The following is a 23,497-nucleotide window of genomic DNA, read 5'->3' on the forward strand; positions in this document are numbered from 1 at the left end:
AGGTCAGCAAACTGGCATGGACTGCAGGCAGTTTAGAATTGTCGTGTGTAAGTGGCGGGTGAGGAAGACCATCATGAGGGTTTCGACGAGTCCAGTCCACCATAGCGTCCAGAAAAGAAAGCACAGAGGAACACCAGGCTTGAGCTGAGAAAGGAAGAGCATTCTCTGAAGAGGCAACAGCCAGTTCCCAAAGATGGAGTTGCTGCTGAATTCAGGAGAGGAAGGGGTTTAAGTGGAAGTGGCTTCAACGTCCAGCACTGCCCAGACCAGCACGGGTGGGGAATAACGTTGCAAAGCCAGAGGCGGTGTTAGCGTGGTCAGTTCAGTGAGGCCAGGAGCTGGACCGCGGGGGCTAACGTGGATGGGGCCTTTAGGTAACCGAACATGATCATGGACCAGTCATACATATGTACTTTGGTTGCTTCCTGAAGCCATACTTCAGGGACAGCAAATAGGATCCTTTTTTAAAGGCATAAACCTGTTCGGACAAAGACAACGGGGAGAAAGTGACAGCCACAAGAGTCTGGAGGTTGGGAAACAGATAAGTGAGTGACGACTGACAGCTCCCCAGGCCCAAGAATTCTGACAGGGGGCGGGACTTGATGGTGCTGGGACCACGGGAATTAGGAGTAAAGGTGGAGCAGGAACAGTGGCAGAGAGTTTGAATAAAAGCCAGTTGCATCCTCATGTCCTTGCTGTCCTGTGAAACTGGGCAACGTCTCGTCCTCAACCCTGGCGGAATCCAGAGCTTTGGTCTCTAGGAAGGATGAAACAGGAGGCTCTCCTGAAAGAGACCAGGCACAGCTGAGGGCCAGGGCCACGGTGGTCACAGGCCGTCATCGTCTCGAGCTCAGGCGGCTGCAGCAGAAAGCTTGTAACCTTCAGACTCCAACTCCTCCCAGCTCTGGAAGCTGGGAGTGTGAGGGGAAGGCACTGGCACCTGCCTGTTGAGCACCTGCTTCCTGGTTCACAGAGAGCATCTTCTCACTGTGTCTTCACCTGAGGAAGGAGCAGGGAGCTCTCGGGTCTGTTCCCAAGATGCTGATCCCATCCTGAGGGCTTCACCCCGTGACCTCATCACCCCCAAAGGCCCCATCTCCTGACACCGTCCCCTTGGTGGGGGTGTGGTTAGGAATCAACATCCTAGTTTTGTACATATACATGCACATGCTAGATGGGAGACCAGCAACTTCTGTAGGGAGTAGACCCAACTTCAGTGAAACACCCACAGTGATGTAGATTCCTTGGGTGACTGGCCCCCTGGAACCCACATCGGCATCAGACTACCCAAGTGCCCAGGGTTTCAAACAAGTTTTTAGTGCTCGACCCTTAAATAGGAGCCACAGACCAACCAAATGTGGATCTCCAGCCATCTGAAAAGAGCCTCCAAGATGAAAGTGGGATATCAAAACAGAAAAGAATCAACTTGAAAGAAATGGTCTGTACAAGGAAAAGAAAAATCTAAACCTCTTAAATGTATTCAAAGAATAAGAGAAGACAGTGTATGCATGAGATAACAGGATCAGTTGTATGTGTGTGTGTGTATTTGGAGACAAAAGTATAAAATGAAAAACCAATAGAATAGTTGAAAGAAAGAAGTTGAAAAAATAATATAGGAAGTTGAACAAAAGATTGAAAGGAGACACGTGATCAGAACCACCTTAAGAGATTGAGCATCTCAATGCCAAAGGAGTTTGGCAAAAAGAAAACAAGCTGGCAACTTTCATTTTTAATATGAAAAATCACCCAGAACTGAATTATGAGTTTCCAGGTTGAAATGATCAGCAAAGTATATGAAGATAGACCTCCAGTGAGCCAGAGATGGAGATCCTACAGGAAAAGCATTACCTGTGTGCAAAGGTCCAGGAGTGGAAACGTCTTCAGGTTATGCAACTCCACACCGAGGAGCTGCACCTCAGAACCCAGGGAAAGCGATTTCCAGCCTAGCATCCCAAACCCAACCAAAGGACCAGTAAAATAAAGGCGCTTTTACATGTAAAAATGTCATCCACCATGCTGCCTTCCTTAGGAAGCTGCAGGAAGGCTGAATCCCAGCACAGTAAAGGGCCAGTCAGGATGAGGAGGACCTTCCCTAGCAAACAGCAAGCCTGACCCAGGACAGGGGAGTCCTGGGCAGAATATTTCCGTAGAGGGCAGAGTGTGGGCTGGAGTTGGTGATGCATAGAATAATCCAGATTTGCTTTCCTGGAGTCTGGGTGAGGTCCACTTCCTTTGATGCACACGACAGTGTGGAAGGTAATTAATACCCCAAAGTGGGAACTCATTTGAGAAGGAGGGAGGGAGCAGGCAGCCACTGGGGCCTGGTTGTCCGGTATTTACATTGACCTTATCCAGGAAGCAACTTCAATGTTTATGAGCCTGGTAGACACACTTGGGACACCAAGTGTGACCTCCTTCAGCTCTTCTGACAAGCCTGGGGGAGCAGGTGGTGAGCCAGGCTCTAGGGTGATTGATCAGTAGCACGTAGCGTAGTGCTCAGGTTGAAACCAGTGTGATCTCCAAACCCATGGTGTTTCCACCACCAGCACGTGGACGGTTGGCACTAGAGCTCTTCCGAAAACCCAGATCTGTCAGAAACAAAGCATAGAAGCCTTTCAGATGTTCTCAGCCATGGCATTCTTCAAACCAAATTTTACTCACAATAAATATAGCTGCCATACTTAGAACTCAGAGTAGCAGCTAGAATTCCTTCTAAGCTCTCCCCTGGGAAGCCCCCAAGCTGAGCAGCCTCTAAGGGTTCTGGGAAACCTTAGAGGTTTCTGGAAGACCAGAGACACTGCAGCCTCATGTAGCGCAGGGGGCACTGGACCTCTTGGAGTTAGAGCAACTCTGGCGCCCTCCTGATGTTGGTTTTCTCAGAGGGTATTCTGAAGATTCCATGCGAGTTTTGTAATTAGTGCCTTTGGCTCTCTGCCCAGATACATGAAGAAACAGTCCTGTACAGATAACCAAGTTCATGGTGATGGAGTCCATGAGAAAGGGCCCCCTGGGTAGTGCCTGGGACTTGAGCAGGACCCAAAGATTCTGCTGATTGCAACCAGTCCCTGCACAACCTTCACTCTTCAAGGCTGCTTTTGTTTCAGTTTGTTTATATAATAGTCACTGAGCAGTCCTGGAACCACCTAAGGTCACAACAACCCCTGGAACAGGGGAGGGGGTTGTAGGAGAACCACAAAGCTGCACAGTTGGTGAGTGTGCCATTCCAGGCCACTCCTGCTCCATCTCAGGCTGTTAGCAGAGCTTATGCTGTTTTTCTGTCATCTGTAAGGCAGATCACGATTCAAAGTTATTCCTCCTTCCCTACTTCTCTGTGATTAGCAATACTTGCTTCTACTACCAAATTGTTCTGGTGGGAATGCTTTGGTGACAAGTGGTGGAAACAGTCTGTAATAAGGAAAGAAGATGCAATGGAAGAATGTTGGGGGCTCGGAGGATCACAGGAAGTTGGAGGATTAGGTTAGGAAAGCTGGGAGGAACTGAGGCAGCCTGGAGAGCTAAGACAACGGCAACGTGACAACCACTTGGTGCTTCCGAAGCACTGCCGGCTGCTGCTCCATCAGTTCTGTTGTGTTTGCTCATTCCATACTCGGTGCTTCTCACCAGGTGAGGGCATCCGATGGGCCTCATGTGGGTCTGGGTCTGCACCCTGGTGGGAGCCGGAGAAGGGGATATCAGCCTCTCTGCGTGTGGGCGAGAGGTCTCCAACATGATTGCATATCACTTTGCCAACAGTGGTGTGTTTAATCAAAGCTTTTTCCAGTAGTCACATGCAGATGTGAGAGTCAAACCATAAAGAAGGCTGAGCCCTGAAGAATTGATGCTTTCAAAGTGTGGTGTTGGAGAAGACTCCTGAGAGTCCCTTGGACTGCAAGGAGATCCAACCAGTCCATCCTAAAAGAAATCAACCCTGATTATTCATTGGAAGGACTGTTGCTGAAGCTCCAGTACTCTGACCGCCTGATGAGAAGAGCTGACTCATTGGAAAAGACCCTGATGCTGGGAAAGATTGAGGGCAGGAGGAGGGGACAACAGAGGATGAGATGTTGGATGGCATCACCGACTCAATGGACATGAATTTGAGCAAACTGAGAGACGGTGAAGGACAGGGAAGCCTGGCCTGCTGCAGCCCTTGGTTTTGCAAAGAGTCGGATGTGACAGCCACTGAGCAACAACGACAAATTGGAGAAGACAGAGCGTCACACCCCAGGTTACTCAGGTCCAGAGAAGTAGAATGGGTGGGTTCATAGACAGGACCCTAGGGGAGAAAAGTGTGAACCATGACTCCTTTATACTTGTAACACCATATATTTATAAATTCTGTGAAAATGTCACATGTTGAGTTCCTGATTTGTTCCTGACAGTGTGAGGTGTTGGGGATGCTTTGATTTGAATTGAGCTGGTTTCTTTGCCTTCAAGACTTATGGGAAAACCAACAAGTAAACCCAAGATTCTCAGCTACGTTCTTGAAATTCTGAGGCCAGAATTGAAGCAGATCGGTCAGTTGGAAACATGTAACCACCCTTAAATGTGCCCCTTTGGTCCCTGTTCTCTTACTTCCTAACATCTAGAAGAGAGTTTATAAAGACGAAAGTCTTATTTACTGATCAAGTCAAGGTAAAAAAGATGATAGGCATTTTTCTTTGTGACAGATGTTGTGTAGGACAGGAAATGAGAGCAGGGAAAAATATGAATTATGTAGGTTCATAGCCAGCTGACAGTGTCATCTGGGCTCAAGACCTCTAACACCTGTAGAGCTCACAGATCCTTTTGAGTCCTGTGTGCTTTCTCCATTAAAAATAAAAAGATGGACTCTTCCCAGTGCCTGGCAGGTGCTGACTCCTATCATTCTCCTCACTCATCCATCCAACACTCCTTGGCATTTACAGACTACCAAGGATGGAAAGACAGATGCTTTCCCTGGGCAGTACCGAGGTAGAATCTCCCCAGATGGTTCCCCTGATTCCTTCCCTCCTTTTTTGTCAGCCCACCACATCTCCGAGAGGATGGGTGGCCCAGCGACTTGCTTTGACCAATGAAATGAAACAGATGTGCCCATAAGATGTGGCAGTCCCCACCCTTAAGGGGCCTGGCAGTTTCTTCTTTCACCTGGAAGTGGTCTGGCTGTCCCAAGGCCACCATCTGTGAAGAAGCCCAAGCTAGCCACATGGAGCATTCATGCAAGGGAGCGCTAGGGCCTCACACAAGGGAGGTCTTCTCAGACCTTCTAGCTCAGCCCAGCGACTAACAGAATGCAGACAAGTTGACGACGTGCAGAGCAGACCTGCCTGGCTGAGCCCAGTCAGCCCCCAAGGGCAGCAAGCAGTAGTAGTCTGGAGCTGCTGCTGGGGAGGCCCGACACGTGGTGACAGGTTGAAGGAAGTGGCATCACATCGGGTTCACCTGCAGGACCCTCCAGGTTGGCTGAGTTGAGGCTTCCAGGTTGGGTGGGAAGTGGTGGTTTTGGAGAACTCACAGTTAGCCTGCACGTGGGCACAGGTGTGAGGGGATGGGAACGAGTCCTGATGCAACAGAAGAAGGGCACCAGAGACCCCACGTGCCACTCATCTGCCCTTCCAGGTACGTTGTGGTCTCCGTGATGACGCCTCATTTCTGGGCCCCCTGTGTCCTCCCAGGCCAGCCCTCTGGGATCAGTCACTGCATGTAGAAATGGGGGACATGTAGAACTCGAGGTGCTTGGAGATGTTGGAGAAGGATAGGGAGCTGGGTGCTGAGCGTCCCCAGGTTACCTCCTTTTAACTCTGCCTGAGAACCAGCTCAGAACATTTGACCTTATTTTGATTAGGAATATTTTAATTAACCTATTTTTTTCTTTTATATAGATTGTGAAGAATTATGGACTTTGAGAATTTATTAAAGGGATGATTTAAAATGGGCTACAGAAATCATAGGCACCCATAGGGTCTTAGCCTGAGATACATTGTGTGATCATTCATTCAGTTGTGTCCGACTCTTTGTGACCCCATGGACTGTAGCCCACCAGGCTCCTCTGTCCATGGGATCTCCTAGGCAGGAATACTGGAGTGGGTTGCCGGTTCCTTCTCCAATGGAATCTTTTAGTTTGTTGATCTAGCATCTGTTAATGACCTTCAGGGCAGTGTGCCAGTCTCTGAGAGAATTCAAAGACGAACACATAGTTCTTTCCAAGATGTTCACTGCATGATGGATGCATTCTGGGGCCTTGGTATGTTTTGGCATCATAGAGGTTGTTTAAACTTTCGCCTAGAAGAACTGCACCAGCTGGTAAAAGAATTCATTTTATCCCTTGGACTGGAAAAAAAAAGCCCTGATTGAGTGAGTGATTGATCTGTCCCCACCCAAGCCCTCTTGGTCCTTTTAGACTGCAACTCCACCCAGCCCTGCTTGCTGCTATGTCTAGATCTAACTTTTGACATATAATTCACCCAGCTTGAACTTGGTTGGTGCTTGGTGGACAGCAGACTTCGTGCTGGACATGAGTCAGGTGATTCCACAGCATCACATCACTCACTCTCCCCAAGAGGATATGCATAAATCCATGAGCTAGCCCTGTGACCCAGCCCTCTTCCATCCCATGCTGCTGCTGCTGCTGCTAAGTCGCTTCAGTCATGTCCGACTCTGTGTGACCCCAGAGACGGCAGCCCACCAGGCTCCCCCGTCCCTGGGATTCTCCAGGCAAGGACACTGGAGTGGGTTGCCATTTCCTTCTCCAGTGCATGAAAGTGAAAAGAGAAAGTGAAGTCGCTCAGTCTTCTCCGACTCTTACAGAAACCTTTCAAATCCCTGGCTCCACTGAGCATGTGCCTTTTTGTTCATGTTGTTCCTGTTAAATAAGTTTTAAAAATAACAAGGGTCATACACTTAAAAATTCTTGTAAAGAACAAACTGGGTCCAGGTATTAATAAACTCTAGAAACTTAGGGACAAACAGCTGTAGAGAGAAGCAAAAAAGTGTAGGTAACCAGTGTATGTAAGGGTAAAAGAAAGTGAAAGTGATGTCACTCAGTCGTGTCCGACTCTTTGTGACCCTGTGAACGAACTGTAGCCCACCAGGCTCCTCTGTCCATGGGATTCTCCAGGCAAGAATATTGGAGTGGGTTGCCATTTCCTTCTCCAGGGGATCTTCCTGACCCAGGGATTGAACCCAGGTCTCCCGCATTGCAGGCAGATGCTTTAACCTCTGAGCCACCAGCTGCTGCTGCTATGTAAGGATAACCAGACAACCAAGTGTATGTAAGGCTCAGCTCAAGTGTTAGCAGTGTTTCCTGTTCATTGAAAGAGACAGTGAATATGGTACATCTCTGAAATCCCCAGCACCAGCTATTTAGCATTCCTGCCCTTTCTTCCTTCACTCTTTTTTAAAAATTAATTATTTTAATTGGAGGCTAATTACAATATTGTAGTGGTTTTTGCCATACATTGACCTGAATCAGCCTTGGGTGTACATGTGTTCCCCATCCTGAAACCCCCTTCCCACCTCCCTCCCCATCCCATCTCTCAGGGTCATCCCAGTGCACCGGCCCTGATGAAGGCATCTAAATTCATGACCTGAAGAAATTCACAAAAAAGAACACTCTGAGAGCCCCAGCAGCGGGTGGACTGGTTGCTCTGCCTCCAATCCACCTCCCCATCCTGGCTACCCTGGCCATGTGATGGGGCGGCTGACACCTGGTTTACAGTCCCGCCCCTGTACCTGCCCCCATCCGACTCTGTGCAGACTCTGCATGAGTAAATGGGCAAGTCACTTCTCTAGGTCTCAGTTTTCCCATCTGTAAAATGAAGAGCTGGGACAAGGCCCATGATTTTATAAACAAACATAAACACCAAAGAAGGAAAGAACACAGGGACAGCGTGTGCAGCAGACACGCACGTGCTTCTCAAGTGGAAACGCTACCGGAAATTCTCCAAAGCCACAGTCCGACTTGGCTGCAGGCAAGACTTTTTCCTCCTTTCAGAAAAGCTGACCTCAGTCATGCGGGACTCTGCATTCCTGATCTCCTTTTTTTCTTTCTGGTACATTTCTCGTCAGTGGTTCTTTCAGTGCAATCTTTTTTTTTTTTTTTTTATTGAAAATAGACATTTTATATTGTTTGTACAAGGAACAAATTTAAAAATACAAATCTTACAATACGTAGATATAAAAGACTAGGATATAAATATAAATGCACATCTATAGAAAAACGTCAACAACTTTTCTTCTTTCTGAATCCTTAAATCTAGAGGAGCCACTAGGCACAGTCTCTCTCTGCTCCCTTTCCATGCACGCAGAGCACCTGGCCGAGAGAAGGTTTTACAAGTTGAAATGCTGGTGTCATCCTTGTTAACACCTCCCAATCCAGGAGGAGTCTGGTAGTTCACTTGGAGCCTCGGGTGGGTTTCTTCTCTTTGTAACCTGCAGGTCAGGCTGAGGAATGGGATTGAATCGAGTGGACAAGCTGTCCTGAATAGATGTCATGATGAAATAAAAGCCCTGATAGGAAGCCCTGAGGCCTTCACTCCCTCCCGGGTAACTGTTGACAGCTGGGACTTTGGGAACTGGGCCTTACGCCCAGGACAGGCAGGCAAGGCAGGCGGACGGCGGGCATTTGTCCTGAGCCCAGAGAACCCACCGGTAAGGGCGATGCTTGAGCTGGGCCGTTGGTAAGATGATGGCCGGATGTTTCCTCACCCTGGGGGTCTTTCCCCTGGGACCAGCGCCCCAAGTCTTCCCTAGGTCCTCTCTGACTGGGGAAGAGCTGGGCCTTCACTGCGGCCGCTGCTGGTCTCGGCGTCCCCAGAGCCTCCTAGGCCATGCGGGTGGATTTCCGTGTCCTCCCCTCTGGCATCGGCCCCTGTGGTCATTGGCACACTCTCCATGCTCTCCATCTCAACACCCGGTGTCTGGTGGGCTCGCCTGGAAAGCAGGATAATTGACAGAGGAGAGACTGTGTCAACAAACAGTTCCTTTCGGGCACTCTGATGGAGAGCACCTGGACTGCCTCCACTCACAGGCGGTCTTTAGATCTTATTTTGCATTTCACCCCTTTGTCCACCAAGTTTTACCAGCACTGTGGGGGCAGCTCCCCCCACCTTGCCAACCCCCTGCCAAAAGGCAGTGGTTCCAGTGCCAGGTGCCATGGGAGGAGTGAGTGACGAGGAGCCTGGCCAAGCCAGCATTGACAGTCCTGATAAAAGTGATGTAATGGTTATAAAGCTCACTCAGTCATGTCCGACTCTCTGTGACCCCATGGGCTGTAGCCTACGGGGCTCCGCTGTCCATTGGATTTTCCAGGCAACGGTACTGGAGTGGGTTGCCATTTCCTTCTCCAGAGGATCTTCCCAACCCAGGGATTGAACCCGGGTCTCCTGCATTGTACACAGAGACTTTACCATCTGAGCCACCAGGGAAGCCCTGACATTTATTTAGTAAGTGTTAAATAAATAAACAAATATATTAATCAGTTCTTGAGAAGCCAGGAGTAGGGGATGCAGAGAATCTTCATCCCACGCCTCCCCACCTGTCACTGGAAGTGTGTTTTAGGTCCTGAGTATGCGGACCTGTGGATTACACAGTCTGCCTCCTGAGAAGAAGCAAGTTTTTTGTAGAGTCAACACCCGAGCTCCTTGGAGTAAGGCCTAAACTATAAATCAGAACTCTAGGCCAGTTTATAAAACCAATTTTCTAAAACCCAATTTGTTGAATCACTAATCCACCTAATAACCCATTTGCAGATTAATCAGCTTATGGAAAGAATCAGCTCACCACATGCCCAAGTAGCAATGTTTATCATGTTTACCAGTTCTTAAAGATACATTCATGACTCGTACCATAAATACAGTCAGTGAATATTGGTGTATTCCTTTTAGGAGCATATTTATTGGCCATATTTATCAAATTTACAAATTCTTTTTAAGAATATATTTTTAATGTCTTTAAAAAGATTGTATATTTATTCTTTTTTAATATAATCAATGAATGTATTCTATCTCCTAAGAATAATTCTATATATATTTTATGTAGAAATTATTAAATTGTAATGATATTCTTACAATCCTTTTAAAAGTAATTTTCTATTTTGCAAATATTTTAGCATTTAGGGGGATTTTTTGATGAATTTTTAAGTAAAATATCAGCTTTCTTTTCTTGATTTCTAGACTGTGAAGTTTGTGGTATTTCTTTTTGGATAGGGTGATATTAATAGCTTTTGAAGATGTGTGTGAATATTTTGATGGCTGTTTTATATTTTGGCTTTGCAGTGCCATTTCATGGACTATTCATTTCATCAAAGTTAGGCTCGAAGAGTGGTATAATCTTTATATTGATATAATATTTAGGAAGAAATTTTTGTGACTAGTGATTGAAAGTTTAGTTTCAACACACCTGATATGTCTGGAACAGCCATATAGCTATGGAATGGAAAAATACTGGTTACCAGCTGATGGAAGTACAGAATTAAGGCTAACATGCTATTTGAGGCTTTTATGAAGAAATGGTAAAAATGCCTAAAGATTAGAAAAATAAAAGCTGAAATTTCAGCAAGTGGCAGAAACAGTCTTGCTGAAATATAGAATTTCTAGTATTATAAATGCCAAGGCCAACACGTATGAGCCTATTTATGGGGACATGTGTCCGTATTTAACAAGTACATTCAAGAAGAACAATCCGTAAATATAGCATACAAATTGCACGTCCATCAAATCGGTTACTTGGCACATTCTTTCCCTCTGAATTGGCTTTTGGTGAATTGGCCCCATGCCGTCCATTCATTTCTGGCTGCCCAGATTCTGACCAGTGACCTGCAGGCTGCCTTTGGACGGTGAAGGAAACAGGCCTGACTCAGTGACCACTTGGCCTGGACACCCCTTTTGCCCAGCACAGAGTGGGTGGGAGCACCCACACCTCCAGCCAGGAAAGGGTCTTCCTTGGCAAGGGCAGACCCAGGTCATCAGATGCAACCCTGCTCTCGGGGGAGGAAGCATCTTGTCCAGCGTGGGTCTCCTGTGCTACTCACCTTGACCACAGGCAACGTCCCAGAAGAAACACCAGGCATACTACAAAGAGCACGGTGACAGTTGTGGAGACGGCTGCTGGAAAGAGAGCAGAATGAGTGGCACCCTGCTCAAAGTCCCAGCGTTCCTGAGCCTGAAAATTCTGTACAGTTTACGCTTCTGCAGGGAGATCCAGATGCCTTCCCAGCCAGCTCACAGTTACTAACAGATCCTGAGATCCACACTGTTCTGTCTGTTCTACATCAGGGCAGAGAGGACACTCCTTTCCCGGCAGCACAGCCACAGTGGTTGTTTGGGAGTTGTTAGGGAGGGTGGGACCTTCATGTGGATGCAAGAGGGCTGGGCCCAGGAGCAAGTGAAACAGTACTATTTTTAAAACACTTTTATCCATCAGAAGCTCCCAGCAGATTTGGCCAGTTTGCCTTACTATTGTGAAATCTCCCTGCAAAAATCACCAACGTGCCCTGCATCTAAGATGACAATCTGGGGCTTCCCTGGTGACTCAGTGGTGAAGAATTCACTTGCCAATGCAGGAGACATGGGTTTGATCCTTGGTCTGGGAACATCCCACTTGCTGCGGAGCACCTGGGCCCAAGTACCCCAACTACTGAGCCTGGGCCACAACTACTGAAGCCCATGCAGGCCCTAGAGCCTGAACTCCATGAGGAGGAAAGCCACTGCAACGAGAAGCCTGAGCACTGCAACTACAGAAAAATGCACACAGCAGTGAAGACCCATCACAGCCAAAAATAAACTAAATTTTAAAAAATTTAAGGTGACAACCTGAACAACTGCGGACCCAGGAGTCTCACTGTGGCCCAGGAGGCATATTGATCACCTGGAGCCTTGAGCTTTTCAGACCTGTGCCTCGACAGACGGCCACAACTGTGTGTGCCTTCAACTAGAACTGTCCTCAAAAACAGCTAGAGATAAGATGAGGGAACATACCCGGATTTCTACAGCCTAGAAGAGGAAACGGGTGATGCGTAACAGAAGCTTCAGAGAAGACCATTCCTTTTGACTCTAATTTCACTTCTAGAAATGTATTCTAAGAAAATGGGAAATGCATACACAGGAGTAGTCACTAAAGCATTAAAATAATTTTTTTAAATATTAATCTAAATCTCTTATCAGTAGACAGTTAAATGAAATGTGGCATACCCATACAATGGAGTATTATTCAGCTTTTCAAAACTTTGAAATCTACATTTGTTAACACAGAAAGATGTCTACAAAATCTTAAGTGAAAAAGCTGGTTGAGATAAAAATGAATAAAAGAATTTCCAGTAAGCCACGTATGTGTCCATATATACAAAATAGTCTTGAAGAATATATGCCAAGTATTAAGTAATTCTTTGGGCTTGTAGATAACTTTATTTTCTTTTTTAAAATGTTTGCATTTCCCCCAACCCCCGATCTTTTTGCAATGATGCTCCAATCAGAAGAGACACTAAAGTTACAAAAACAAGACTACTTTTATTTATCTAAGTAAATTAAACTTAGAAAAGCTATTCCAAAAGAAGTAAGAGAAAACATGAGAAATTAGTGAGCATTGTTCTGAGCTTCTAAATTTAACATTAATCATCATTATGACTAAAAGACAAATTTCTTAGCAGAGATGTCTTACCCTCCAGTAAACTATTCCTTCACGTTGACTAATCAGGTTGGCATGCATTTACTGTTCATGGAGAGATTTATTGGAAAAGGCGAGCTGATGTTAACTCTACTTCCACTTTCACAATGCTGCTTCCTGTTTCTAACTGAGAATAGAAGATGCGGACTCAGACTCAAGTGCAAAGAGGGGTCCTGAGCCAATGATATGACAAAGCAATTTGAATTCAGCCCCTGGAACTCAGACACTTGGTTCCTTCCCCAGTTATTTCCAGGCAAATGTAGTAAAGAAACTGAAACAAGAATCACCAAATTTAGTAAAGAGATTGAAACCAGAATCGCCAAAACAGTGGATTAATGCATCAACTGTCATGTTTTCCAACCTTTTATGTTTCCTAGCAGGCTGCGTGGGTTGGAGAAAGAGGAAAAGAGATTTGATGAGACAGAGAAGGGAGGAGGATTAGCTTGAGAGAGGAAGCAGAAGATGGATTATTGCACAGGCCAGAAGGCAGGAGCCCCTGCCTGGCCTTCAGCCTACAGTAATGTTGGGTCTGCAGTGGAGAAGACGGCCGAGGTGGCCAGTGGACCATGTTCAGTGTGGGTGAAGGAGTCCTCTGTAACCACAGTGAGGTACCACCTCATGCCAGTCAGAATGGCCACCATCAACAAGTCGACAGATAATACTAATTTGAAAAGATATGTGCCCCCCAGTGTTCATAGCAGCACTATTTTCCAAATCTCAAGACATGGAAACAACCCAAATGTCCATGAACAGATGCATGGATAAAGAGGTAGTATTTATGTACAGTGTAACATTGCTCAGCCATAAAAAAGAATGAAATTCTATCATTTGCAGCAGTGTGGATGGGCCTAGAGTATATTATGCTTAGTGAAATAGGTCAGAGAAAGAGAAATACTGTATGATATCACTTATATGTGGAACCTAACAAGTAATACAAATGAATGTATATGTAAAACAGGAACAGACACAGAGAAAACAAACTTGTAGTTACCAAAGGAAAGAGGGAAGAGAGAGGGACAAATTAGAGATAGGGGATTAGCAGATATAAACCACCATACATAAAATAGATGAGCAATAAAGATATACTGTACAGCAGAAGGGCTTACAGACAATTATCTTGTAATAACATGAATGGAGGGAGTATAATCTACAAAAATGCTGCACACCTGAAACACATATTGTTGTAAATCAACTATACTTCAGTTTTTGTGTTGTTGTTTTTTTTAATCATCTATTGGTAGCTGGCTATTCTTTTTTTTTTTAACTTTACAATATTGTATTGGTTTTGTCATATATCAACATGAATCTGCCACCGGTATACACGTGTTCCCCATCCTGAACCCTCCTCCCTCCTCCCTCCCCATACCATCCCTCTGGGTCATCCCAGTGCACCAGCCCCAAGCATCCAGTATAGTGCATTGAACCTGGACTGGCGACTCATTTCACATATGATATTATACATGTTTCAATGCCATGAATGGATGGAGTATAATCTACAAAAATGCTGCACACCTGAAACTAACATTGTAAATCAACTATACTTCAGTTTTTAAAAAGTGTTCTCTGTGCATATCCAGGGAATCGTCATTTCTTGGCAGTACCTGCAAACTAGCTCAGGCAGACGGTAGGATCTCTGACATGCTTTGTGCCTACATTCGCTGAAAGCAGTTATGAAATGAGAATGTCAACACCTTAGTCCCTGCCAATGGTTTCTCTTTTGTGTCTTCCTGTACTGAGCACATAGGAAGTGCTGGGTTCAGAGTGGGTAATCAATAAATGATTAATTGATGGAATTAAACCATTAACCTTCTGCAAGCTAAAGAACTGGAAAAGGTCAGTTTTCATTCCAATCCCAAAAAAGGGCAATGCCAAAGAATATTCAAACTACAGCACAATTGCACTCATTTCACATGCTAGCAAGGTAATGCTCAAAATCCTGCAAGCTAGGCTTCAACAGTACCTGAATCAAGAACTTCCAGATGTACAAACTGGATTTAGAAAAGGCAGAGGAACCAGAGATCAAATTGCCAACATCCATTGGATCATAGAAAAAGCAAGAAAATTCCAGAACATCTGCTTTATTGACTGCGCGAAAGCCTTTGACCGTGTGGATCACAACAAACTGTGAAAAATTCTTAAAGAGATGGGAATACCAGACCACCTTACCTGTCTGCTGAGAAATCTGTATGCAGGTCAAGAAGCAACAGTTAGAACCAGACATGGAACAACAGACTGGTTCCAAATAGGTAAAGGAGTACGTCAAGGATGTATATTGTCACCCTGCTTATTTAACTTATATGCAGAGTACATCATGCGAAATGCTGGGCTGGATGAAGCACAAGCTGGAATCAAGATTGCCGGGAGAAATATCAATAACTCAGATATGCAGATGGCACCACCCTTATGGCAGAAAGTGAAGAGGAACTAAAGAGCCTCTTGATGAAAGTGAAAGACGAGAGTGAAAAATCTGGCTTAAAATTCAACATTCAAAAAACTAAGATCATGGCATCTGGTCCCATCACTTCATGGCCAATAGATGGGGAAACAATGTAAATAGTGACAGACTTTATTTTCTTGGGCCTGAAAATTATTGTGGATGGTGACTGCAGCTTTGAAATTAAAAAGCACTGCTCCTTGGAAGAGAAGCTGCGACCAACCCAGACGGCATATTGAAAAGCAGAGCCATCACTTTCGCGACAAAGGTCCGTCTAGTCAAAGCTATGGCTTTTCCAGCAGTCACGTATGGATGTGAGAGATAGACCACAAATAAAGCTGAGTGCTGAAGAATTGATGCTTTTGAACTGTAGTGTTGGAGAAGACTCTTGAGAGTCCCTTGGACTGCAAGGAGATCCAACCAGTCAACCCTAAAGGAAATCAACCCTGAATATTCATTGGAAGAATTGATGCTGAAGCTGAAGCTCCAGTACTTTGACCACCTGATGAGAAGAGTCGACTCATTGGAAAAGACCCTGATGCTGGGAAAGGTTGAAGGTGGGAGGAGAAGGGAATGACAGATGGTTGGATGGCATCACTGACTCAAGGGACATGAATTTGAGCAATCTCTGGGAGATAGTGAAGGATAGGGAAGCTTGGCATGCTGCAGTCCATGGGGCCACAAAGAGTTGGACACAACTGAGAGATGGAACTGAACTGCAGCTGAAGGACATGTAAAGTGCCATTTGCTTTTTAATGAGAAATCTGCATGTTGTTGCAGCTTAGGACCATGTCTGGCACAAGCTCAATTTGTATCATTTGAACAGACGAATGATATGATATAGAAGTAGCTCCCTTTAAAGGCTGAGCATGTAAACTGTAGCAGATATACTTCTGCTCTGAGAGATCAGTCTGAAAGATGAACCCTTCCCCTTGGGTGCACTAAATGGACATGGCAGTGTAAACACCGTCGTAGCTGACATTCTGTCCTTTCATTTCACAACTAGGAATCTTCAAAAATAGCCTAGGTAAGGAGCAGAGACAGACATTGGAATAATCGAATAAGGTTATTGATTACAAAACAAGGCTGCCAAGTGAGTGCATAGATATAGAAGATAGTGAAATGAGAACCATTTCCCTCAACATGTATTAAAATGTTAGAGCCCTCAAACTCCAATGAGTATTTGCTCACTCACTTATGGAACATTTACTATTTACCATTTTGTTGCACTAAAAGAGCCACTTTTAAAAGTTGTGAAAGGGACTTCCCTGGCAGTCCAGGGGTTAAGACTTCCCCTTCCAATACAAGGTGTGCAGGTTCAATCACTGGTCGGGGAGCTAAGACCCCACAACCCTCGGGGCCCAAAACCCAAAACATAAAACAGAAGCAATATTGTAACAAATTCAATAAAGACTTTAAAATGGTCCACATCAAAAAAAATCTTCAAATACATAAAAGTCATGATAATCATTTACATGATTCATTTTTTAAGAACTGATAATGGTAATACCAGTGGACTGATTAAAACATTACATTAATATCTACTGAGCAACTGCTATGGTAAAGCATTATTTATATCATCTTCCAAAGATGATCAATCAGTGGCTTATTGCTGCAGAAATAGGAGCCCCTACCGACGCCCAAGGTGCCATGAGCGCCTCTGCCTCTTGTAACCGGCGGGACACACTCCTAGGGCCCAGGTGGCTGGGATTGTGTGTGACAGACATACTTTGGAGAAACTGTTCATCACTAAGTGTTTCTAGACACCTACCCACTCCAGTGTTCTTGCCTGGAGAAACCCAGGGATGGTGGAGCCTGATGGGCTGCCATCTATGGGGTCGCACAGAGTCGGACACGACTGAAGCAACTTAGCAGCAGCAGCAGCAGCAGGGTTTTAGTTTTAATTCCTATCTTCTTAGCCAATAAAACCATTTAAATGGATCTCATTTTCATGTCTTTGCTGACTAGGCCTGTCTTATAGTTATTGTCTACATTAAGCAGTCTGGAAGAAAGAAATCTTATTCATGCCACATAAAAGATTTAAAGTGTTTTTTTTTTCATCTCTGTATTTCCACAGTTCCTTGAGCAGGGCTATCTTTGCCTATTGTAGGTATTCAGTTAATGTTTATTATCTGGCATTTTAGAATAAGGGAGAGAATTTTTGATATTTTAATCCAGTGAAAGTCATGAAGTGGAAAGAAATACAGATTAGATCTCATAATAAAATAGTTTGGAAATCCACATTGGAAAAAAATGGTCCTCAAATTTTGTAGGATATTTTTTCTTTCAGATATACTTGTACATGGGCTTCCCAGCTGGCTCAGTGGTAAAGAATCCACTTGCCACTGCAGGAGATGCAAGAGTCTGGGGGGTTCAATCCCTGGGTCGGGAAGATCCCGTGGAGAAGGAAATGGCAACCCTCTCCAGTATTCTTGCCTGGGAAATCCCATGGACGGAGGAGCCTGGCGGGCTACTGTCCATGGAATCACAAGAGTCACACATGACCTAGGGACTAGACCAGCGCACCACCAACCTCGCACATGTGTGAAGCCATATAAGGCTTTCCAGTTAGTCCTCCTTTGTTACGTAGCCCAAGAATGTAAGCAACCCCAAGGCCCAGTAGGGGTTTTGGCTAGATAAATTGTGGCAAATCCATATAATAGAATATCCTGAGCTGTTGGAAAGAATGAGGTGGTTTTTTCATCTATTGATATGAAAAAATTTCCAAGACATATCATTAGGTAAAGACAAGGTGCAGAATAGTGAAAATAATATACCTAACTGTATCATGTATCTTCTACATGCTATTTACAGATTGACTTTCTCTGAAGGATACCCTGAATTCTAGTAGCAGGAGTTCCTGCCTAGCCTGCAAGGGGACTTTCAGTCAGAGATGGGCTTTTTACCGTACAGCCTTTTGTAACTTTTAATTGTTAAGCCCTGGGCAAATATTAACAGTTCAAGAAAATGACCAAAAAAATGTAAAAGTCTGTAGAAAGATTAATGTAATATGTGACATAAGGAGAAAAATTTGGTCAGCTCTCTGACTTACTGGCTACCTCTTAAATGATAAACATACTTCTGTTTCAACATCGTTGTCATTAAACGCCACAGTTTTTCCATGAAAACAGTCTCCAGAGAGCCTTTTAAAAATATCTTGTGTTGGCATATGTTTTGATCGTTCTTAAAACCATTCTAATCAACTAAATGCAAAAACGACCAAAGCCACTTGTTTTTTTTCCCAGAACACACTTGATGCAGATAAAATATAACTACAAAAACTTGAATCATTCTCTAGCAAGGAAACTTGTGAATAGAAATTAGAAATTAATTTTTGCCTGCGTTGAAATTATAGTTTTTTTTTTCCTCACTGAAAACTTGCATTTCTTCCTGCTTCTGTTTCCTTGCATTTCTCCCTGCTTCTGTTTCCTCCCCTCTCCTTTTTTCTCTCTCTCTTCCCTTCCTCTTCGTCTTTCATTCTTGCAAGCACTTTTCCACTTTCCTCCTTATACTCTCTGGGACTTTCTCTCTCTCCCAGCCTTAAAGTCATGTGTCTTCTGTAAAGATGCCTTTTAGACCAAGAACGCGAACTAATCGCTGTTGAGTGTATAGTGCTAACTCCCTGTGAAAGATAAGAGCGTCTCGTGGCAGAATATCATTTAATGATGTTAACTGGTTTTCCAGTGGGTCCTGAATGAGTCCAGCCCCCAGTTAGTAGGCCTGAACAGCTGCACGAGGGGGCCCTGTGGCGCACCGGCGCTGGCTTCTGTACCGATCGCCTGACAGTGAGAACCTACCAACATTAAGATAACTAGCCAACCTAGAATTCTGCACACACTAAACAGCACAGTCATGTAACTCATCTACACGGAGACACTTCTGAGAGTGAAAGGGGCAGCTGTTGGTGACCACACTGGAACAGCAGGCGTAAGTCAGGACCTTCCAGCTCCCTGGCACTGAGGTCCCCTGAACATAGACACCACCACTTGATGCAGATAAAATATAACTACAAAGGACCAAGGAAAATACTTACCGGTCACAACTCTGGGATTGTACTGATACGCACCTGCAGGGAAGAGATTACAGCTCAGTTATTGCCACGGTCCTGAAGGCACTAATTTCTCTAAGCAGGAGAACTCCTGGACGGTTTGCCTCTCATCTTAAAGCCTTGAGAGATTCACAGCCGGCAAAATCAGACTAACTTTAGCACAGAACCAGGATCACTTGTTTCCATGCTGAGCCATGCTTAGGAATCAGAGGTGCATTTACAGAACATGCAGATTACCCAGAGAGCATGCCCCCATCCCTCACACTGTGATTCCAGATGGCAGAAAGCTTCCTCTGTCCTCCCATGTCAGGAGGAGGCAGATCTTCATCAGATTCTCAGCAAAGGCTCTGCCATGCAACTTAATGTGGGGCGAGACAGTTCTCTCCCCTCTGAAGCAGGGTGGAGCATAGAGCACAGGCCAGAGCGAGAAGGCTGTGGCAGAGAGCAGGAGGCAGAGGGTCACGCAGTCATCCTGATTTTGGATTGGACGGTGTGATGTGATTGGCCTACTCTGGATCTGCACCCGCGTCTCAGAAACAGCCCCTGGGAGCTGCGCTGTCCTCCAGCAGGCAAAGCCAGCACTAACCGGGCGTGTCCTGCAAGGCCGGGTATGTGTGTTCCGGAGCCTTGGCTGCTGTCTGAGCTGGGACGTAGGTGGTCTCCTTACTGACTACCCCTGTGGTTCCCACAGGAGGAGCTGTGGACGGCAGCCTGGAGCCTGGTCCAGTAGCTGGCCTTGTGGCCACTTTGGTGTCTGACTTGAAAGTAAGATCTGGCTCTGCAGGGGAGTGCAAGACATGGACAATGAAAACATTGAGAACAGTGTCTTTTCTCAGCTTCGGAAGAGAGTGGACCAACACCTTCTCCCGTGAACCCACCCCAGCCAGCTCTCTCCCAGCAAACTCCTCCACAGCTCTGGGGGAAGATCCCTTGAGTGGGTAACATCTTCGTCAGTTCCGAATGGCCAAGAGGTTTTTGTGGACACTAGTGGATTTATGACTCTTTATCATGGGCCACATAAGCTAACAATCTCAAAGATTTGAGTAGAATCAGGCACTGGAGAAGTGGTTACCAGGAGACCCAGCTCAGACAAACAAATGGAACTGGAGATTTCCCTGGTTGTCCATTGGATAAGTATCCACCTGCCAATGCAGCGAACAGGGGGTTCAACCCCTGGTCTGGAAAGATCCCTCATGCTGTGGAGCAACGAAGCCAGTGCACCATGACTGCTGAGCCTGTGCTCTAGAGCCCACCAGCCTCAACTACTGAGCCCGTGCTCTGCAACAAGAGAAGCCACAGCACTGAGAAGCCTGAGCCCTACAACTAGAGGGTAGCCCCCACCCACCACAGCCAGATAGAGCCCTCGCACAGCAATGAAGAACCAGTGCACCCAAAAAAAATGAATAAAAATAGTTAAGAAAAGAGGAACTGTACTTGCCAAAGACATCAGGATGCTAATTTTAGTTTACTTTGTACATACTTGCACAAAACTTTTGAAATAAGGGGAACCTGGGATTCAGCCCATCTGACCTTTTGTGAGTGGACCTGAGGGATGCGTCCTGGCTCGGCGCCCATCTCTGGGAGGCGGCTGAGCCACCTGCCTTGCCTTGAGGTCCTTGACCTCCTGTCCCTCACCGGCCAGCAGCTGCCGCAACCTGTAGGCTGCAGTGCACAACCCTGCTGTTCTGTTTCCGTGGTGAGTGGGTCTTCCAGGGTGATAATACAGTCCTGATGAGCCCAGCCCTGGAGGGGAAGCTGTGATCACACATTCCGGGCTATCCGGCCCCTGGTTAGGCCTCTGCCCCACGTTCTCCCAGCCACGTGCGCCGGAGGAGTCACTGTGCCCTTTCACCCTCTGTCGGCACCTCGTAGGGCCCAGGCACTCTGCAGACCATGCTCCCCCTGACCTGGAGCAGGCCCATGAGGTGCCCCTGGCCACAGCACCCACCCTGGAGGTTGCACTCACACCTGAGATTTCCCTGCATGGCTGCGATCTGCCAAGTGCTTGGGGCATGAAGGCCAGGCTGAGGGAGGTCCCTCGAGCCAGGTGTGACTTGGGTCAAAGGGGTTGTGGTCACCCCAGCATCTTCTTCCTGTTTGTCATTGGCTCAGTAACTGGAAGGAAACCCTTGCTCCACCCCTCCACCTTCCCGTCAGTGATGGTGTTCAGCCCCGGCCCCCTGAGGGTCCCAGGAGAGCTTCTGGAACTCCAGTAACCAGGTGCTCCCCAGACCACCCAGAGTTCCAGGAGATCTCAGAGAGCATCCTTAGTTAAGAACTGGCTCTCGGGGGAGGCGGCCCGAGAAGCGCTGTCAACCACTGTGGGATGGCTGCGCCTGGAGGGAAAGGAGGAGACAGGGCCAGGAGAAGCCTGGCACTGGGCCTTCCCTGATGGCTCAGTGGTAAAGAAGCCACCTGCCGACACAGGAGACGCAGGTTTGATCCCCGGCCCAGGAAGCTCCCACATGCCGCAGAGAAACTAAACCTAGACACCACAACTAGTGAGCCAGCACACTAGAGCCCTCGAGCCACAACTCCTGATCCATGAGCTGCAACTTCTGAAGCCTGGGCACCTAGAGTCTGTGCTTCCACAGCAAGAGAAGCCATAGCAATGAGAAACCCATGCACCGCAACGCAACCATAGCCCTTGCTCACTGCAGCTAGAGAAAAGCCTAAGCATCAACAAAGACCCAGCACAGCCAAAATAAATAAAAAATTAATGAAAACCTCACACTGGGTAATGGGCCACAGAGAATCAGGAGTCAAGAGAGGGTGTCAGAAGACACAGGGCGAGTCTTCTCAGGATATTTTGCATCCAAGAGCTCAGATTTTCTTAACAGTGCAGAGGAAACTAGGGTAGAGTTTCCTAAGACTCGGTCAAAATGCAGAACCCTGGCAGCTTTGTGCAAGCGTGTGTACCAAAACAATCACGGGTAGGGTTGTTGGGAGATGGTGTGCTTGGGTCTCTCCCAGTTCTGCATGTCTTGCCATTGGAGGCGCCATCTTTTCAAGGATGCTTAGATGGCCTTGGCAGGTGGAGATAGTACCTCCCCTGGAGCACAGGGCAGATGTGTTCACACCAACAGTAAAACATCAGGTTTCTGCTCAGGCTCCCTCCTCTCCAGGGATGTCCGCCGCCCACACGGGCACCTGCTTAGGCCTGTTTAAGGCACGTGTGGACGAGGGACTTGATGAAACCTGCCGGTGGCCCCGCTGCCTGCAGTGCCAGGCAAGAGTCCTCCGTCTCTGATCCAGGAGGATTGGGTTTTCTGCCAGTGCCCATGAGGCCCAGGAAGGCTGATACGCAAAGTGGGCAGAACCTCAGCCCCCAGCCCCCCATTCTCGAAGCTACACATCTACCACGAAGTGTTATCTGGCCTAGTAAGAGTGGCTTTTAAACCATTATGAAGTGTGCACCCGTGAAGCCTGGTTATCCGGCAACTTTGGCTTAAAAGAGAAAATGAAGCTAATGTCAGTTCTTATCCTTGACGTGAATAAGGGGTGTTTGCGGTGGAATCCCGGCAGCGGTCCACAGATCTGCAGGCTCTCTGTGGACCTGAGGGCAGCCGAGGATGGGAGTCCTGAGAGAGTCTGCAGCATTCCTACCTTTTCCGGAGGGGGTGGGGCTCTCTGGCTCTGGGGTCAACCCTGTCGGCGCTGCTGTGGAGGGTGGCCTTTGGTGACTCAGGGAGGGGTCTCCTAGAGAGAGGATAACCACACGGCATTTATGATCCCAAGGGTGGAACCTGGGGTGGCTTCAGAACTGGATGTAGATAAAAGAATAATAATAATAAATGTATACTTTAAATAAATAATACATTTATAATTTAAAGTGGACACATCTGGCCACCCAGGCCTGGCCAGACACACAGGAGATAAACAGCTGTTTGTCCGCAGTTCCCAGTGCAAACAGAGTGCAAAAGTTCAGAGGCAAGTGTCTTATCTTTGGCTAGAATGATAGCAATGACATCAACTCGGCTTTTTAACGCTGGCTCTTGCATGACAAAACAAATGATTACTCAATGGATTGTTCTGGGCACAAGTTGTTGGGGAAATCATGGAGGGAGTGGTTAGTAGTAAAAGGTGGGGCTTTGGGGGCTAAGACCTAAAGGTTCCCCTAGTCTTTGGTACTAAACATCTATGATTCTAGGCTTACCCCCATCTTTCATTCCCCCCCACCCACCCTGCAACCCACCCTGTTCAGTTCAACATCCTTGATTCATTCACCCAGAGGAATTGGAACGTTGAGGAAACGCCCACTTTCTCTACAGTAGGAAGCCCTGATTTTTGCCCCTGGACTACAGTTCCAGTGGGCCCCCGGGCTAGACCGAGGAAGACAGCCATGCTCTCCCCAAAGTTACTGCTCAGACCTGGCC

General features: G+C 46.5%; 1 protein-coding gene across 4 annotated transcripts in view; it reads right to left on the reverse strand.

Annotated features, from left to right (window-relative positions):
- Positions 1–8,101: 8,101 nt before the first annotated feature.
- IL15RA (interleukin 15 receptor subunit alpha) overlaps positions 8,102–23,497 on the reverse strand; it is a 37,086-nt gene continuing 21,690 nt past the window's right edge. Inside the window, exons 3-7 of one of the 4 annotated variants that reach the window (XM_055543483.1) lie at positions 22,728–22,820; positions 19,708–19,899; positions 19,107–19,139; positions 11,009–11,081; positions 8,102–8,910 (exon numbers count right to left, since the gene is read on the reverse strand). In XM_055543483.1, coding sequence (XP_055399458.1) covers positions 8,727–8,910; positions 11,009–11,081; positions 19,107–19,139; positions 19,708–19,899; positions 22,728–22,820 — 575 coding nt within the window. In that variant the 3' untranslated portion in view covers positions 8,102–8,726. Of the gene's footprint in view, positions 8,911–11,008; positions 11,085–19,106; positions 19,140–19,707; positions 19,900–22,727; positions 22,821–23,497 lie in introns of all 4 variants that reach the window. The other 3 variants (XM_055543482.1, XM_055543485.1, XM_055543484.1) reach the window with 3 other exon arrangements.

Source organism: Bubalus kerabau, chromosome 13 (genome assembly GCF_029407905.1).
Source record: "Bubalus kerabau isolate K-KA32 ecotype Philippines breed swamp buffalo chromosome 13, PCC_UOA_SB_1v2, whole genome shotgun sequence".
In the NCBI taxonomy this organism is placed as follows: domain Eukaryota; kingdom Metazoa; phylum Chordata; class Mammalia; order Artiodactyla; family Bovidae; genus Bubalus; species Bubalus kerabau.